Source organism: Oryzias melastigma, linkage group LG18, assembly GCF_002922805.2.
Source record: "Oryzias melastigma strain HK-1 linkage group LG18, ASM292280v2, whole genome shotgun sequence".
Classification (NCBI taxonomy): Eukaryota; Metazoa; Chordata; class Actinopteri; order Beloniformes; family Adrianichthyidae; genus Oryzias; species Oryzias melastigma.
In genome coordinates this window covers 5,579,238-5,598,015 of record NC_050529.1, presented here as the reverse complement: position 1 = coordinate 5,598,015, position 18,778 = coordinate 5,579,238, and the positions used below count along the sequence as shown (strand labels likewise).

The 18,778-nt window shown below is 37.2% G+C and overlaps 1 protein-coding gene and 1 long non-coding RNA gene across 2 annotated transcripts in view; one reads left to right on the top strand and one right to left on the bottom strand.

Annotated features, from left to right (window-relative positions):
* The window catches only part of LOC112155955, a 37,928-nt gene extending 34,773 nt beyond the window's left edge, over nt 1–3,155 (bottom strand). Inside the window, exon 1 of the long non-coding RNA XR_002920886.2 lies at nt 2,975–3,155. This is a non-coding gene — a long non-coding RNA (uncharacterized LOC112155955). The remainder of the gene's footprint in view (nt 1–2,974) is intronic.
* The window catches only part of LOC112155953, a 31,595-nt gene extending 13,772 nt beyond the window's left edge, over nt 1–17,823 (top strand). The window contains exons 2-13 of the mRNA XM_024288034.2: nt 793–928; nt 11,090–11,262; nt 12,293–12,477; nt 12,906–13,046; nt 13,175–13,307; nt 13,382–13,559; nt 15,511–15,652; nt 15,723–15,875; nt 16,866–16,912; nt 16,989–17,048; nt 17,312–17,388; nt 17,648–17,823. Coding sequence (XP_024143802.1) covers nt 895–928; nt 11,090–11,262; nt 12,293–12,477; nt 12,906–13,046; nt 13,175–13,307; nt 13,382–13,559; nt 15,511–15,652; nt 15,723–15,875; nt 16,866–16,912; nt 16,989–17,048; nt 17,312–17,388; nt 17,648–17,731 — 1,407 coding nt within the window. The 5' untranslated portion in view covers nt 793–894 and the 3' untranslated portion in view covers nt 17,732–17,823. The remainder of the gene's footprint in view (nt 1–792; nt 929–11,089; nt 11,263–12,292; nt 12,478–12,905; nt 13,047–13,174; nt 13,308–13,381; nt 13,560–15,510; nt 15,653–15,722; nt 15,876–16,865; nt 16,913–16,988; nt 17,049–17,311; nt 17,389–17,647) is intronic.
* The last annotated feature ends 955 nt before the right edge of the window (nt 17,824–18,778 follow it).

The window sequence follows — 18,778 nt, the reverse complement described above, 5'->3', positions numbered from 1 at the left end:
GGATTCTGATTGAGTCCTAAAATATCTTAAAAGACTTGGATCCAAAACAACAATTGTTTTATAGTCTAGTGTTTGTTTTTAGAGAACTAGAATCTCAGAAGAGGAAGTGGAATGTTTAAAATCACTAGAGTAAGAACAGGAGTGCACGGAAACCATAGAAAACAAACTACAACTATAGTAATCAAAGGGCATCAGTTTTCTTGAGGCTCGTACCGTTGTCATACGTGTGTTAAATGTATCGCTACTGAAAGTTGTACATACTTATGATGTAGATGATGATGTAAAAACTTGATAAGATATATCAAAACTTGACTCCTCAAAAAGTGGACAATCGTAATATTTTTAATAATAATATTGACCTGCCCTTATACCTTCAACTCATGTTCAATACTGCTGCTTCAGTATTAAAGGGTTAACAAAGATGTGGAGTTCAGGTTAAGAGGTGCAGATTTCAAGACAACACTCACTTATTTGAGGAAAGAAGCTACTTTGTTTAAACAAGAGATCGACTACGAAATGAAAATCTGACGGAATCAGACATTCAGCAGGACACTATCTCTGAGTGATTACGGAGAATAAAATAAAATGCTATGATACAAATCTAAGACAATAATAACAAACATGAAGTTTGACAAAAGCAAAACTTCACAAGCGTTGAAAAATCTGATAGTCCACCAGGTGAGAACTTTTCAGAACAAGTCAATCAAGTCTGTGTTTGATGGCAAAGCAGATATACGATTGTGATAACTCTTTTAGTTACAAGGCAGTTTTTCCTCCTTCAAACTCTCACAGGGCGCTAAACCTGTTGGCATTGGACCATCGTGGAGATGTGATGACGCGCAGACGTGCAGTTTTACCGGAGGGTTCCGTCTGCAACCACTGCACGTCAACACCATGTCAGGAACTACTGTAAAGTCATTTTTCACAGGTATGTGGTCCGACCAGACGGTAACCTGATTAAATTAGATGTCAAAAAGGTCCAAATAAAGTAAGACATGTTTTTAACCCAATTTAAAAATCTTAAATGTAATTTATTTTTCTCTAAGATTAATTCATCTCTGGTCCTTCAGTTTAGGTAAGACTGCACCTTTAAGTCCATTTGGTTCATAAAGAAGTTGGTTGTACATGTACATAAACCTACCAGAAACTTTATTAATGCTAATTTGTAATCAACCAATCACATGGCAGCAACTCAATGCATTCAGGGATCTAGATATGGTCAATCGATCTGCTGCAGTTCAAACTGAGCATCAGAATGAGGAAGAAAGGGGATTAAAGTGACTTTGAACGTGGCATTGTTGTTGGTGCCAGACATGCTGGTCTGAGTATTCCAGAACCTCCTGATCTACTGAGATTTTCACCCACAACCATCTCTAAGGTTCACAGAGAATGGTCAGGAAAAGAGAAAATATCTAGGGAGCTGCAGTTCTATGGACAGAAGAGGAGGTCAGAGGAGAATGACCAGACTGACACTAGCTGATAGAACAGTAGCTTAAATAACCACTGGTTACAACTGAGGTCTGCAGAAGAAAATCTCTGAACACAGAGAGGCAGATGGACTACAGCAGCAGAAGAACACACCTGTCATCTAAGAACATGAAACTGAGACTACACTTCTCACAGACTCACCAAAACTGGACAATAGAAGATGGAAAAAGGTTGTCTGGTCTGATGATTGTCCATTTCTGTTCCCACATTTGGACAGTTAGAATTTGGCATCAACAAGAAACTATGCTTTTTATCAACGGTTCAGGCTGGTGGTGTAATGGTGTGGGGGATATTCTCTTGGCACACTTTGGCCCCTTAGTACCAATGGAACATGGTTGTAACACCACAGTCTACCTGAGTATTGTTGCTGCCCACGTCCATCTCTTTATGACCACAGAGTACCATCTTCTGAAGCTACTTCCACCATGTCATAAACCTGGAATCATCTCAGACGGGTTTCTAGAACATGATAATGAGTTCACTGGACTTAAATGGCCTTCACTGTCACCAGAACCCAATAGAACCTTTGGGATGTGGTGGAACAGGAGGTTGGTATCCTAGACCATCATGTTAATATGGACTAATCTCTCGTAGAAATGTTTCCTTGTTGAATCTATGCCACCAAAGATTAGGGCAATTCTGAAGGCATAAAGGGGTCCAACTTGGTACTAGCAAGATGTACCTAATAAATTGGCCATTGAGCGTACATTGGTTTTACCAGACAAACAGAAGGATAAAGTTATGATTGAAGATTTACTAAGGCATAGTCTTCAGAGTAAACGCATGTCTGTCATTACATTTGTCTGACAGTAAAAATAACCTGTCAAATGAAAGTATGTCCACATTCTTTAAGTTGAAGCGTCCTTTCAAGTCTATGCTGTGCTTTCTTACCAAAGCAGAGAATTAAAAAAAACGAACTGAACTTAGTCAACCTAGCATGATTTATTTTCCTCTTTAACTTTACTAGTAGATAAAAGAACCAAATTTTATTTTTATTGTTTCTAGAATTATAATGTGTTGTTGTCTACCTGTAAATGTTTTACTTTTCTTTTGTTCTACAGTCAACAACTTTCTGGGTAAATAAATATGTACTTGACTGGAAATTCTGGTTTTTCTTTTAGTTTGAAAATGATTTATCACTAAAAACGATGTCACACTTAAGCTTTTTACTATCTAAACATGCTTTAGTTTGTTTCACTATAGCTTAATGTTTTATTTATTTATTATTTTTTTTATTTCTCTTTGACATATCTCTACAGGTTCAGTCGCAGCAGTTAGTGAAGGTCTTTCTGAGGACTTTCCCATGCTTAGATCCCTCCAGAGATACAACCCATGTTGTGAAATATCAGCAAAAAAAACGTGTTTGCCTCTAATCTGCTCCATCTGTCATTTAAAATGTTCAGTGAATGGTCTGAAAAAAGAGGAATGCATCAAAGAAAACAAGTTCATCGCCAACTCGGTAGCTAAATTCACAACCTGTACTCACAGCTGAAAGCTTGTTAGGGTTGCATCGCATCTATTCGTCCATCATAAGTTCAGCTCTGTTAGCATCACTCCTTTCCAGTCAGAAACTGAGCTTCCAGAGTTGTCTAAAGACTGAGGCCCTTGAGGAGACAAACAACCTGACAGTTTACCCATGAATATGCCAAGAAAAGCCACACATTCTTTCATATTTCTAACATTTCTGTTTTGCTTTCAACTCTCTGGAAGTTTTGTCAGCAGATAGAAACAAAAGTCACTAAGAAGATGCTGGAAGACCGAACCTCCGGCTAGAGTCTTAGTCACAACCTGACAGTGAGGAATGAGGAGATTAAACATCCTACAGGCACCCTACGAATCGCCTGAACATCTCATGTGTGTGTGGCATTTTCATGTTGTCAGTCAGAGTACTTGACTAGTAACTAGAGCAAAGGCATCAGAATCCAGGCCTCGAAGGCTGGTGTCCAACATGTTTTCTAGCCAGCCTCCTATTGAAGGTCCTTATTGGCACCTGATCCAGATAATCAGCAGCAGATAAGGCAGGATTTCTGGAAAACCAGCAGGAAGCCGGCCCTCGAGGCCTGGAGTTGGACACCCCTGAACTAGAGTGTATGAACACTCTTATGTCTCGTTTCCACTGAGCGGTATGGTACGATCCAGTTCAGTCCGGTATCCCTTATAAAAGGACTCCATTAAGCATGACTGAACGTACCATTTTTAGACCCCCGTTGGTTGTAGGTCCAAAGAAAAAAATGGAATGGACCAATGAGGATGAAGCTACTGTTGAAACCCGTTGATCGGTGGAAGGTCATTACGACAAAAGAAAGCAGCTGTTTCAGGACTAGTGAGGCTAAGCCAGACGTGTGTGGCGTTTTTTCAAGTTTTCAAATGCACTTTTAGGATATGTGTAATAGTGCTGCCACAAAAGATTATTTTAATAATCGACCAATCACCGATTATTTTTTCTGATTAGTCGACTAATCAGGTCATGTGCAAACAGGAAGAAAACCCACATCTTAACCATCATTAGCTTTAAACTAACTAAAAACTAGATATATTCACGCTAGCGTTATCTAGTATGAATGCTGTAAGATGAATTTGGAGATAGTGGCGATAGCTGAAGATGCTGAAATTGATAGCTGCAAATGCTGAAGCTGATAGCCAGCTAGTAGAATAGTTAAATGCAAAATTACCCTAAAAAAAAGAACCTAATTTAGCCAAAATAGCTGACATTTCAGTGAAATATTAGCTAAATTCCAAAATAGCCTAAAAAAAACAAGCCTAAATTAGCCAAAATAGCTAGAGAGCATGCAGCTGAAATTTTAGCTAAACTTCAAATTAGCCTAAAAAAACTGAAAAAAACCTAAATTAGCCAAAATAGCTATCTAGCATGTAGCTGAAATATTAGCTAAACTCCAATTCAGCCTAAAAAACTGAAAAAAATCATCATTTAGCCAAAGCAGTTAGCATGTCACTGAAATATTAGCTAATGTCCAAAACAGCCTAAAAAAACTAAATTAGCCAAAATAGCTAGCATGCAGCTGAAATTTTAGCTAAACTTCAAATTAGCCTAAAAAAACTGAAAAAGCCTAAATTAGCCAAAATAGCTAGCTAGCATGTAGCTGAAATATTAGCTAAACTCCAAAATAGCCTAAAAAGCAAAAAACCCTAAATTTGCCAAAAACAGTTAGCATGTCGTGGAAATATTAGATAAACTAGAAAAATATCCAAAAAAAGCCCAAATTAGCCAAAATAGCTAACTAGCATGTAGCTGAAATATTAGCTAAACTCCAAATTAGCCAAAAAAACTTAATAAATGCCAAAATAGTCCAAAAGCTATCAGAATAACTTTGAACTTTACTGCACTCTGATTCCATATAATATAAAGTAACAGCTAATCGACTTCTAAATTAGACGACGGCTATTTTAATAGTTGATTAGTTGACTAATTGTGTAAACACAAGTCTGTCTCTTCCTGATACTTGCACATGTACTCACAGTTGGAAGAGGTTTGGTGCCAAATATCCTAGTGGTGCAAATCTCACAAATCTTTGTCCAGACTTGTTTTTATTACAGCTCTGTTCCGATATATCAAAGACTAACCAACCATAATTATTCAATTCTCCGTGATCAATGAAAAGGACACTATCAATACCAAATCAGAGTCCACGATTGGTTCAGGCGGTTTAACTTTGTTAGCCAAACTCCTCACCTGTTGATGTTTGTGGATGAAAGTATTCTAAATGATCCTGACACTCTAGCAGGTAAGATTAGATGCTTTTGTTTGTATTTTTTGGAGCTACAAGACACACTTGTAGTCAGATATCAGGTCAGATACAGATAAAGTTTGTGTTCTGCTCTAGAAACGCAGGTTATCTGTAGACTAAAAGCCTTTTAATCTTCCTCGTCTGTTGCTGGAATACAGCTGTGCATGAACACTTTCACTTCTTGTTTTTTTTTAGTCACTTTTTTAAACTCACTGCTTTACTTATGTAGTCTGACATGACTTGTAGTCTGCAGTTTGTGGTTTTCTATCTCTGAAAAACTATTCCTGTCATCCAGTCATGACAGGGCGGAGGTAAAGGAATCTTGACAGAAGGGGATCTTCTAGTTTTCTGTGTGCACGCATGTAGACGACCTGACGGGAAGCCTCAGACAACTTCTCAGCTTTCGGGAAATTTGGCCTTAATGTTAAAAAAAGACTGGTTTGACCGGAGACGCCCTGAAGGTACATGTCTGTTTTACAGAACTAATAAGACAGAAGGGATCTTATTTTCATGGTGTGTTCAGATGGTTGGGAATAAAAATAAAACAAATCCTTCAGTTCGTCTTGTGTGAAATCTGGTTGTTCTTACAGGTTCTCTGAGGTTCACGGCGCTCAAAAATCACTCCAAATGTTTGACTACTACATTAATAAACTACAAGGCTGCACCGCATGATGAATTGTTGGGGAATTATGGGTAATGTAGTCGGGAACCTGCCAGAGCTCAACTGGGGTTGTCTCAGAATTCCCCCGTACTCACTATATAGTCCGTTCGCCATTTTCTAGTTCTACTAATTCCAAAATCCAGTGCACTCGAAATTTCCCAGAAGTCTTTGCAAAATACTAGCGTTCATCGATGCTCACTAGATCAGCAAATATAGACCACAATGCCTTGCGGTTGAACAATTTCGAACAAAAAGAGCGTGTTTAATTGTAATATTTGAATAAACATCCACATCAGAACACAGTGGAGTCGTAAATAATCGTGAAATGTTTGTTTTTATTCGATTTTCACTTCATGAAATTGGTATCATCATATCCAGTGTTTACAAAAACGAAAGAAAAGTAGTGAGCATCATGTCCGAATTACCTTTAAAATCCAGTTTTTAGGGGTTCAGGGGGCTGGAACTGTGTTTCAACCATTGACTGTATATAAGAACTGGAACAAGCGGGTGAGAAGTCAGCCATGAAAAATGGTTTACTTCTGGCTACATCCAGATGAAGTCTATTTACTCGCCTTTTTTTTTTAACAAAATGGATGCAATAAATTTTTTGTGTAATTAATTAATTACAGGTCACGATGAATTAATCTAATTAATTATTTTCAAAGTAATTACTCCCTAATTTGTCAGTAATTAATTAATCGCGATTAACGCAATAATTTGAAACCCCAAATGGATGCCACCATGTTGGAGTCACACACCAATAAGCATTATTGAGCTATTGTTTCTATGGCAACCACTCTCTCCAATCAGGATTGAGCTTGTTAGAAGGCCACACCCCCACCAATTGAAAGCCAGAGTACTCAAGAATCTGTTAACAGTTTTGAACGTTGGACATCAGGGGGCCAGAGACTCCACCCACTTTAATTGAGGCATGTGATTGGTCAGTTTGAAACTTGATTGATTTGCACTACAGACATAAACATTTTTTGATAATGAGGATTATCAAGATCATGTTAAAAAGAGAGAAGAATTGTTAAATATAGATGAGTAATAGTTGTTTAGAAGTCTCTTCTTGGAGCCAGAGGATACTTCCTGTTTGGAACCCCAGGGGGGAGGGGCCATTGAGTCCAGTTCTCATATACAGTCAACAAAATAAAAGTGAGAGTACTTTTTTGTATTTTTTGTGTTACAGTTCATGAATGTTGAGTTATCGTCAGTAAAGTTGACTCATCTGTGGTGTTAAGACGCAAAAACATGAAGAACAAAACAGTTCCTTAGAAAAATTTCCCATCAATCCCTTTGACCAATCATCTGCTTCTTGGAAACCCCAAGCAGTCGTGTGTAGAAGTTATTATTTGACTTTTTAAACCCTACTTTATATTGTCTAAAAAAAGCATCAATAGATTTAAATGTTTTACATTTATCTCATTTGTATTTAATTATTTTTATTTTATTAAATTTGAATTTTTGAATTAGAATATTCTCTCCTTTCAGCTGATTTGTCAAAATAGTCAAAATATTCTGTTTTTTTCCAGCTCGTTTAGCAAAAATTCTTACATTTCATTTCATAATCCACCATTTTTTTTGTTTCAGTTTTGTTTATTGGTTCAGGATTTACACTTTGTTACTTTTCTTTTATTCCTTTTCAAATACATTGTTTCATTCCTGCCTGAACCGTTTCCTAAACTTGTCGGTTTAACTTCTGCATCAATATTATCTCTAATATGCTCAGAAATGTTCTTTTTAAATCTCTTTCACAATAATTTATTTATTCAGAATATTAAAGTTTAATGGTCATAATTGGAATATTGGTTGGTTTTTACTTTTTTGGGGGATAAAAGCTGAATTTACAGTAAATCTTCTTAATGTTTTAATATATTTGTAGTTGTTCTTGTGTGAGAACGTCGATCACATTCAGATTGTGGTTGTTTTTGGTCGGATTTCTTAAAGATGTAACAGGTTTAAAGATGCTACAGCAGTGACCTCTACTGGCCAATAGCAAAAGTGCAGATGCTTTCAGTAAATCAATGTTTTCTGATTTTATTTTAAAAACGTGAGAAAAATTGATCTCAAAGTTTATTCAAAAATTTTTTTTTTGAAAAATATTGTATAAGTTTGGTGTTGTAGAGCAGCTTTTGGCAAAAAATAATTCTGCTGCATTAATTTCTATGATTAAAATTTATTATTTTAATTAAAAAAATGAAAAAAAATATTTTGTTTGGAAGTTTAACACTTTATATATGTTAAATACGTTAGCTATAACATATTAAACTATAAAAACAAAAATATATAAATATAATGTAAATATAATAATATAAAAAACATATGATTCTGCCTTAAATATAAAATTATTAGTAAAATTTTTAAAAAAGTTAATATTTTTAGTTTATCGTGTCCCTAAAACCGAACCACAAAAAAGTATGAGATTTAAAAAAATATATATTTTACTTTATTAACTTGCTTTTTTCCTTTTTTTCAAACTTCTGGTTTTACATCCGTGAAATTTGTGTTGAATATTTAAAAAGGTTTTATTTGGATCGTTTTTTGGCACATTTAGCATCAAAAGCTGTTTAGAGTTTAAGCTAGCAGCTAGCATCATCAACATCTTTATAAATAAAAAAAATAAAATAAAATAAACACCATTTGTGTGTTTTGTCTCCCCCTGCTGTTTGCAGAAGGCCATATTTTAAGCTTTTTTTTCTTTTTTTTTGAAGTTTTTGCAGCTTTTTTCCCTTTTTCAATTAACTTTAGTGTGTTTTTATAATAAAACAAAGATGTTCTGCTATATTTGAAAGCATTCATCTGCAGTTTTCTGGATTCGCCGTGTTTTAGAGCAGCGTTTGGTTGACACTTGTCCGGTCCTGCAGGGAGCAGCCTTCATATTTAACACTTTCAGTTCCTACAGTGGAGCTTTTATCACAAACATGATCCGTTACAACACAGACACGTGGATATACCATAAACTTCACTTAATACCAACTTTTTGTGGCTATAGAACTTGACATTTACCACATTTTAAAAACTTTTTTAGACTACTAAAGCATCAATATTCAAATCTCCACATGGTAACGATTACACTGAATTTAAATTGAAAACCCACTCTAATTAAAATATGTTTTTTAACATCTTCTTGTAGCCTTTTCTCGTAATAGATGACCTATGTAAAATAATTTACAATTAAAACTCGATTTCTGAATATTTCTTGATAGGATCAGAAAACCGGAAGCTCGAAAAAGCTCAAACTGATGACGCAGTTACTTAAATGGGCGTGTCAAAGTCTCCTCTCCCACCGTATCGAATTACAATTCTGGACCCAAACAGTATGACCGGATTAATCCAATATTACTCCTCGTTATTTTTCCACCGCTAATGCTAGCTTAAGGCTATAAGATAAAAATATGTCTTAAATAAACAACAAAGGTTTTTGATTTGACTAAAAACTTCCTAATTATAATTAAGAGATCACAAAGAATGATTTTACAAAAGAAAAAATATGTGTGAGTGGGACTTTAAATCAAAAAGCTGAAACTGAAACCTGGATTTTGTCCCTCTTGTGGCTACATAGTTAGGAGGGTCTTATCAAAGGACTCACGCTGGATAAAGATCATTGCAAACTCGGATGTAACAAAAATACGCATCAAAAATAGACCTCAGTACTCATCCGCAATTTGAACGATTGATGTTTTTCAACTGTGAGTCAACAGGACAAATTTGGTATTGAAGACCAAGAAAAGTCGTATTCAAAACAGACGTGTTAAACATAAAACTGTCACTACTTTTGCACATTTTTGTCTTTATGAGCACGTTTCTATGGAAGCGTTTGTGACTAATAATAAAAAGATAAGTTTTGAAAATGAAAAAGCATTTCTGTTTATGCATTTTCATTTTCAAATTTGATATTTCTAATTGAATTTTGGTAGAAAATTACTAAAAAACCTTTTGAAAATGAAATGTCAAATTGCATTTTCTTTATCATTTTAATTATGTCACAAAATTAGCAGTGTTGAAGAAGAAAATAAAATAGCCATTCTGAGATTTGCTTTTTAATTTCATTTAAGACACAAGTAATGCAGGTACATTGTGAAAATGAAAAAGCTTTTCTGTTTGTGTATTTTAATTTTTAAATTCGATATTTTTTATTGAATGTTGATACAAAATTATTAAAGAACTTTTTGAAAATGAAAAAGCATTTCTGTTTATGCATTTTCATTTTCAAATGTAATATTTCTAATTGAATTTTGGTACAAAATTACTAAAAAAACCTTTTGAAAATAAAATGTCAAAGACATTTTCTTTATCATTTTAATTATGTCACAAAATGAGCAGCGTTGACGAAGAAAATAAAATAGCCGTTTAGAGAATTGCTTTTTAATTTCATGTAAGAGAAAAGTAATGCAGGTAGATTGTGAAAATGAAAAAGCATTTCTGTTTGTGTATTTTAATTTTCAAATTTGATATTTTTTATTGAATGTTGGTACGAAATTACTAGAGAACTTTTTAAAAATTAAATGTCAAATGACATTTTCTTTATCGTTTTAATTAAGTTACGGAATGAGCGATGTTAAAGAAGAAAATGAAAAAGACATTCTGATAATTGCTTTTAATTTCATTTTAAGAGACGAGTAATGCAGGTACATTTTGAAAATCAAATAGCATTTCCAGCATTTCCTTCTATTTTTATTATTGACCCACGAATACTTCCATACATTACCTCATACCAAATACCTGTACACATCCATACATGTATATTTTACTTTAAAAAGTGAGCAAACAGAGAACCTACAAGTTTGGACGTCTCAGAAAACAAAAACAACATTAAACATCTCCGACTCTCGACAGTTGAACAATTAGAGAAACAAAAATGAGATCAAACTGTTGCATCTTTTAGGGCTAACAGGAAGTTTATCTTAGAGATTTAAGTCCAGATCTCAAACATCTCACAGTTTAAGCTTTTAGTCTGATTACTGAACGTTTCAGCTTCTTATCGATGCCTTTGTTTCATCAAAAAGTAATCCATTACTTCTGTAATAGATTCCTCTCACTCTCAAAGTATAATCTGAACACAAACATGACGGATCTGTTCAGGAGGAACTTCTCTAGTTAAAGCTGCAGTTTCACTTTTCTCTGTCAAACTGGTCTGGACTGAAACAGGCGGCATAACTTTTCTTTTGTTCATGAGGTTTCCTCATTCCAGGCTTAAGCCTGGAGAGACGGCGCTCCGCTCTCAGCAGACGGCGGACGACGCGCTCCAGGATGCTGGGCCTTCTGCTGCTCCTGCCGCTGGTCAGCGGCGTGACCCCAGACTATTTCATGGGGACGGTCATGACGTACCACCCCGTCCGCACCGACGCCGATGGCTCTGTGACGGTACGTACCGGTTCTGATGATCCAAACAGATTTAGAATGAGAACTAACTCAGTTTTCTCTAAGATAAATGACCTACTTTGAGATTAAGACGAGTTAGCAATAGAGATTAGTGAAAAAAAAAATTCTATTATATTTTTATGGTGTCTTTTTTCACATTATTTTTGGTTTTACACAGTCTATTTTACATTGTCTTTTTTTCTATATTGTCTGTATTTTTATATCATCTAGTTTTTTATTTCATCCTTATTTCTATATTTTTTGGTATTTTTATATCATCCTTATTTCTATGTCATCTATATTTTTCCATATCATCATTTCTCTATTGTCTGTATTTTTATATCATCTATATTTCTATATTTTTTGGGGTATTTTTATATCATTCTTATTTCTATATATTTTCTATTTTTATAATATCATTATTTCTATATTGTCTGTATTTGTATATAATCTGTATTTTATATTATACTTATTTTTAGATCTTCTGTATTTTATTATATTTATTATATATTTTTGCATTGTCTGTATTTATATATCCTCCTTATTTTTACATTGTATTTTTAAATCGTCTATATATTTTTGTCTGTTTTTTTTTACACACATCACCTGTATTTTTTTTATTTTATTTTTTTACATCGCCAGTTTTTTTTAACACCCTTTAAAAAAATATCTAAGAAATTCAGAAGCTGTAAATTATAGAATAACAGTTCTTTTATTTGCAGTTTGTCCGGTTTTTAAAATTAAAGAAAAAACGATCTTCATTCCAGTTTCGTACAACTTTTATGCTTTTAGATTAATGTCTTCATGCCAGAATTTATTTCCAACTAAATATTCTTCAAAGTTTTTCTCCTTTCAATGTGATGCTCTAGTAAATTGTGATTTAGGTACATATGTGTGAAGTTAAAAAGAGAGTTTTAGGTTTCAGGAAAAATCAACTATAATCTAGTTTAACGCATTGACTCTATGATCTAATCACAGAAACAAACCAGAACAACAGCATGTCTGAAGGAGAACTCCTCTTCTCCTTTCTCAGGTGCTCCTGCGCTATAAGATGAACCTCCGGTCGTGCGGAGACGTCAGGTGGCGGTGTGTGGATGGGGACTGTGGGGCGGAGCACGTGGAGGTGAACCCCGTGAGCGTGCTCAGCGGCGAGGAGTGCTGTCAGACGGAGGCCGTGTCCACCCGCATGCTGCCCAGCAGCGCGCCGTTCCAGCTGCAGTGAGACTCCCACACCAGTGTTTGAGTTTATCAAATAAAATGTGACGATTATAGATGTTTAGATTGTTAAAAGAGGCTGATATGAGGTGATGGTCCAACGTTTAGAGCTTAATTTCAAGAGATTCAGAGCACTTTGTCAGATGACGTCAAAATGTGTTAAAAAATGGGGGAAAATGTTTAAAAATTCTAAAAGCGTTTATATTTGATGATGTAAAACATCAGATAATTTGATTATTTTTATTTGCTGATTGGACCTTTTTTATGGATTCTAGCAAAAAGTCTAAAATACACCAACAGTGCTTTTATTTTGATGGATCTGCAGCTCACTTCCTGTGTTTTCATGCATGTTTGGACTACATATATATATTTGTATTAATAGGAGAATCAGACTTCTCCTTCCTTTCATTAACGCCGACGTTCTGCTGCAGGTTGGACGCTGGCGAGTGGATCAGTCAGACTAAAAACGGCGTCCGTGCCGCCCGCGCTTTGACCCTAGTAGAGCTCAGAACCCGGTCCGACACGCTGCGACCCAACGTTTCACCTCAAACTACCTCCCTGCCAGCTGTGAGGTAAAACCCGTCGCCCTTGACGACGGCGGCGCCGCCTCGCCCTGTCGCCAAAACAGAAAGAATGAGGATTTCACTGAAACCCGTCAGACTGGTGGCACTCCTTCAAAGTTCCTGTTCTTCTGTTCCAGAGTTCCTTCAAACTGTCACAGAGATCTGAAGCTAGTGGCTTTCGATCCGGACGGGGACGAGGTCCGGTGCAGATATGCAGCGGCGCCGGAGTGTTTGGACTGCACGCCGCCGTCTGTCCTCAGCCTCTCCTCTGTGGGTCACTGAAGGCAGAACCAGCAAAACCCCAAAGCACAGGCGCAGTTATGCGTTTCCTCTTCTCTTCGCAGTCCTGCACTCTGTCCTTCAGACCCACCGGCGCCGGTGCTGAAGGTCCGTACGTGGTGCAGCTGATGATGGAGGACTTCCCCAGGCAGAACGTTACGCTGACCCACACCGACGGGTCACGGGAGGTCAAAACCAGCAAACACGCCATCAGCAAAGTGCCAGTCCAGTTCGTTCTTTGGGGTGAGGCGTCCAGTCGGGTCGCATTAATGGAAGCGGTTCTTTCGAGTCACGTGGACCTGTTAGGGGGCGGTCGACCTGTACGAGTGCCGCAGGTTTTAGGGTCGTCCCGGTCCGTAGAGAAGCACAGGGGTGTCTTGTCTTTAGGCTCGTACAGGCAGACACCTCAAGGGACGTCGTGAAAATGGATCATACTATTGTCGTGTGTGAACCACTGAGGAGTGGGAGCGAGGCTTAACCGAGTCCAAATACCAGAATGAACTGGACCTTACCGGACCGGATCGTACCACTCAGTGGAAATGACACGTGGTCAAATCAGGATCAGCTTAAAGTGAACGAAAAAACAAATTGAAAACTTAAAAAATGGACATTGTAACTGTTTTTGTTTTGTTTTTTTGAAAACAAAAAAAGGAAAATCTGAAAAAAATGTGAATTTGAAAAAGAAAAAATGAAATTTGAAAAAAAAAAGTTTTTGAAAAGTTGAAAAAAAATGAAAATTTGAAAGAAATATTTAAATTTTGGAAAAAAAAGTGAAAACTTGAAATAAGAAAAAACTATAAATGCAAAAATTACTGATTGAAAGAAATATCCATTAGTAACAGCTGCTGTTTTGAATTTTCATTTTTTTCGGAATCTTAAATTTATAGTTTCAATTCTGATTTTCGTGTGTTCACTGCTGAGCTGAGACTAATTTCACATGGGAGGGCGGAGCTTTAAACTCAATAGTTACCCAAAAGGGCATCAAAACCTTTTTTTTTCTTTATTTCCTTTTTTTAATTTACAATGTCTTGTTTTCAAATTTTAATTTTTTTTCTGTTTTCAAATAAAAAAAAGTTACAGTTACAATATGTATTTTTCAAGTGTTCAATCTGCTTTTTCGTTCACTTTAACCCTCGTTCTCTCTTATGGGGAAATCTAAATGGGATCCGGGTCCGTGGGCCAAATACAATTTTTTTTTTCTGTGCATGTCATGAAATAAAAGGAGAAAGTAAAGAATATTTAGTCTCGTAGTGGTGGGGTGTTTGTACTCTTTCAGTACAGCCATGGACTGCTGACAAAATAAGAGCCTTAGAAGAGAAAAAAATATTCACATATTTGTTTAAAATGCCTCTCATCTGTTTGCTACTTCTGTTGGAAATTTCTAACAGAAAAAAAGTCCAGGGCTGACTCACTTGTGGGTTGTTTCACCCATAGCTGCAAGAAAAGAAAGTGCTAACAGCACCACCCGGAGGCCAAACGTATATTACAACTGTAGAGTTTTGGAGCATCATGGAGAATCAATGGGAAACGGATAAGGGATTTTACCTAAACATTCTGCTTGGCGGGCCAAAAGATAACCTTTGGCGGGCCACACTTTGGGCACCCATGATGTGGTCATTAGTAAATTACTACCACGCACAAATGCTGCATTCACAGGATGGGGAACCCAAGTGCCATAGGACACATGTATCAAAGTCAAGGCCCGTTGGCCAGATCCGGCCTTCCAGATCATTTTATATTATTATTATAAATAGCTTAATGTTATCTTGGAACATCACAAATTTCATAGAACAGCACTAATGGGCCCCTTTCACAGTCCACTGCTAAACATAAACCTACTTCCCCTTCATGTGTCTTTGACCCAAGATTGGAAGTTGAGTTGACGATCCATGGGTTGAAGTGTCCTTGAGAGGATACTCAACCCCACCCTGACCCTGATGGTGGAGCCACCACCAGTGCCGTGACTGCGTGTGTTCACGGGTGAATGGGACTGTGAAGTGTTCTGGGCTATCAAGGACGCTATTTACTTACCCTTCCGTGTTGAATAAGTGTTTGCTACAACCTGTCGCATACCCGGAGAAAACGGGTTCACTGAGCGCTCTACGACCTTAATTTTTTGTATGCACCACCCATATTTTTAGACCCAAAGTATCCACCTGTAAGGATAGTTGTGACTAAGGCTCTACTGTTCTAGTGGATCCTGCAGCACCGGAGTGCACAGAGGGAATCTACGTCCCCCAGTACCTCCCTCCAACCCTGCCTGACGGCGCCGAGCTCTACATCCCCGCCAACAAGGAGGTGGAGATCACCGTCACGGCACATTCGCAAACTTCCACGTGGGTCAAAGGGTGTAGATCTGGTCGACCAATAGTTTCTACAGATCTGACCTGTGTGTCTCCTCAACAGCATCTCTGAGCTGCTGTTCAGTGGACCACACGGCGCAACCAGCATCGGTCAGGACGTCATGGGACCGGGAGTCTTCGTCCTGAAGTGGACCCCGTCAGAGAGAGAAACCGGAACAAGCCACCCCTTCTGTTATGCCGTCAGAGCACTTTACAAGTCAGTGTTACCAAAGAACCCAACTCTCCAAGAACTAGTATTTGACCAAAAATGTGTTATTGAACCAATATTTTCTATTATGTCTGTAAAGACTTCCATTAATCCAGGATGGTTCCTTGGTGGAAACAATTTTTAAAAAAGGTCATTTAGACTTTCAAGTTGAAGACAGACGTCAACTTGAAAGTCTAAATGACCTTTTTTACAAATTGTTCCTGCTGTTTATCCTATACTTGATACGGTCGTCCAAAAAGGTCTTTTTTTTACTCGAGGTTCCAGCTAAAGTCGTAAACCTCAATGTGTTTCCAGGTTCCTTCTGTGCATCTTCACACACTTCTTAAAGTAGTTGGACATCAGTTTATTCAGGAATTGACTTCCTGACCTCATCAACTGCTTTGGTATCTCGTCTCCCATGTTGACCACCTGTATCTAATTTGTATTTAAATACCCATAATTTGAATCATTTGTATGAAATGTTTCATTTTCTATTTTTTTTCCTTGGTGATCGCTTTGTTGAGTTGACTTCTTAGACTCTTAGACTCGTTCCCGAAAAAAAAAAATTCCAAAACGTCTTGTTTTCTCCTAAAAAGCATACATAATTTGATGTTTTTTATGTATATTTTTATGTATTTACTGAAAATTGGTGGTAGTGATCTGGTATAATTCCTGGAACCGCCCCAGTGGAGTATCTCCACTATTCAGGGGTCCCCAACCCTCGGGGCGCAGACCAGACTGGACCAGTAACCTAACCCGGTACTGGTTCCACGTCCAGTATCACTTCCTGATAGTTGGGGACCCCAGATTTAATGGGACGTAAAAAATGACGAATTTAGGACACCCAAAATGTCAGAGGGTGGCGCAGAAGGGGTCCCAACCATGCATTCATATAAGTAGAGTTGGGAGTGAGAATGTGCAGTGAAGTCATGCACCAAATCTGACACGTTTGGGGTTACTGGTTTGAATTCGACTCTGTTTTTTTTGTTTTTTCTTCAGGGGAGACGGGTTTGAGTCCAGACAGCAGTGTGTCATTGTGAACGTCGGTGAGTAGAATCTTCAGAGGTCCTCGTTTGTCTTTTCCTGATCTGGTTTGGTAATGTTCTGATTGTGTACCTGCAGTTCCACCTGCAGAGCACCACATTGCTCCACGAGCCGTTCAACAAATTTCTGCTCCGTATCGTAAGTAAACCCGACACCGGGCTAATATCTGATAAATAAGTTCAAAGATTTATTCAAGCTATTAGTCGGAAATTTGACTTAAATGTGGATTGATCATCTTAAAATGCTCTGAACTACTGTAACTCTTAAAAACGTGAAATGCAATCAATGTAATTATGTTCTAGTAGTTCAATTCTGTGGCGGCAATGCCAGTATCAGAAGGTTAGCTAGAGAGATTTAAATCCAGTTGTCATGAGACAAAATCTTTTCTTCTCATGTTTCAGAAATTTTTGGAGTTAAAGTGAGAGTCTCGACTTCTGGTGCTCTGACGATGGCCGACTTGGAATCAGCCCGTCAGCAGGTTAGAGACTCTTTGTGTTCTTACAGGGTGCGGTCTACTTTTAGGATAAGAGTAGTTCCTGGAAGCCCTCAGATCATTCTGGGTTTTCTACTTTTCCATCTTCAAGAATTCTTGGTTTTCTTCTTCAGAATCTGCTAGAATTATTGTGTTTACAGTTGAAAAGTTACAGCGTGTTAAAGATTTTGTGTTTAAGCGCCAATGGTGACACCTCAAGTGTTAAAGTTAAAGTAACACATTTATTTCTCTAAATCTTTTTCAGGCTCTAAACTTGCTGATATCCGTTGGTTACCTGCCGTCTGACAGCAGTGTGGACCTAGTGAGCAGCTCTCCGTCCATAAAGTGAAGCGGACTCTTTTGTTGTCCTCTTGTGTATCCATCGTCTCTACTGTAACTGTAATCCTAAAAACTTTGAATAAAGTGTTCTAAACACGGTCACATTTGACTCGTCTTCACTGGTACTTTTGGGCGTTTGGACCTTCCACTCCTTCAAATATGTTTCTTTTTGAGAAAGAAAGCAGTGTCATTTATGCTTTGTACTAATCAACTGGACTCAGAGAGATGTTGAACATTATTAGAATTGAGAAAACGAATGAAACAGACATCCTACAAAAACACCAATCAGAATCATGAGCCTCAGCATCATAATCATCCTCACGTGTTTTCCACAAACTCTGAAAACTTTAATCTGAAGACATAAACTGACTGAATAATTAATAATTTTCAGAAAAAATAGTGACAAAATCAGTATTTTTTTGTTATTAAAGTTTCCTAGTGAACGTGTGTGAGCAGGTGGAGACTGTAGATCTAGATCTTAGTGGTGCCTTCTGCATGCTTTCTATGGTACTAAAGTTCTACATCTAGATGAAGATCAGAGAAGAAAAAGTTCACTTGGAGTTCCTCAGGGCGGTATTCTGGGCCCCTTTATTTTCTGACATTGACCCTATAAATCCAGAAGGAGGAAACACTGAGAGAGCAGATGACAGCAGAAGATGGAAACAAGTGGAAGATCACTGGGAACAATTGTACGATTTAAAAAATATGGTTGTAATAAGACGGGAGATGTTGCACACTCTTTGACACACTGTAGCTCTTAGATTGTATGAATCTGACGCGGAGTAAAGAGGCTTTTGCGCTTATCCGATTCATTCTCCAGTACATTCTCTAGGCTAATGTTTTTAATAGAAATAAAATGATTTAAAAAGCAAAAACTTGAAGACAGAGTTTAGAAGACATCAGTTTTACTTCACGTTCAATGAGAGAGAGCAGCATGTCAAGAGGAAAATCACATATCAAGATTCAAACATAAACAAACAAACAAACAAACATCACTTTGTTGTAAACTTGTTTCCAATTTGGCTGATTAATCAAGAACTTCATCAGTTTTGGACAC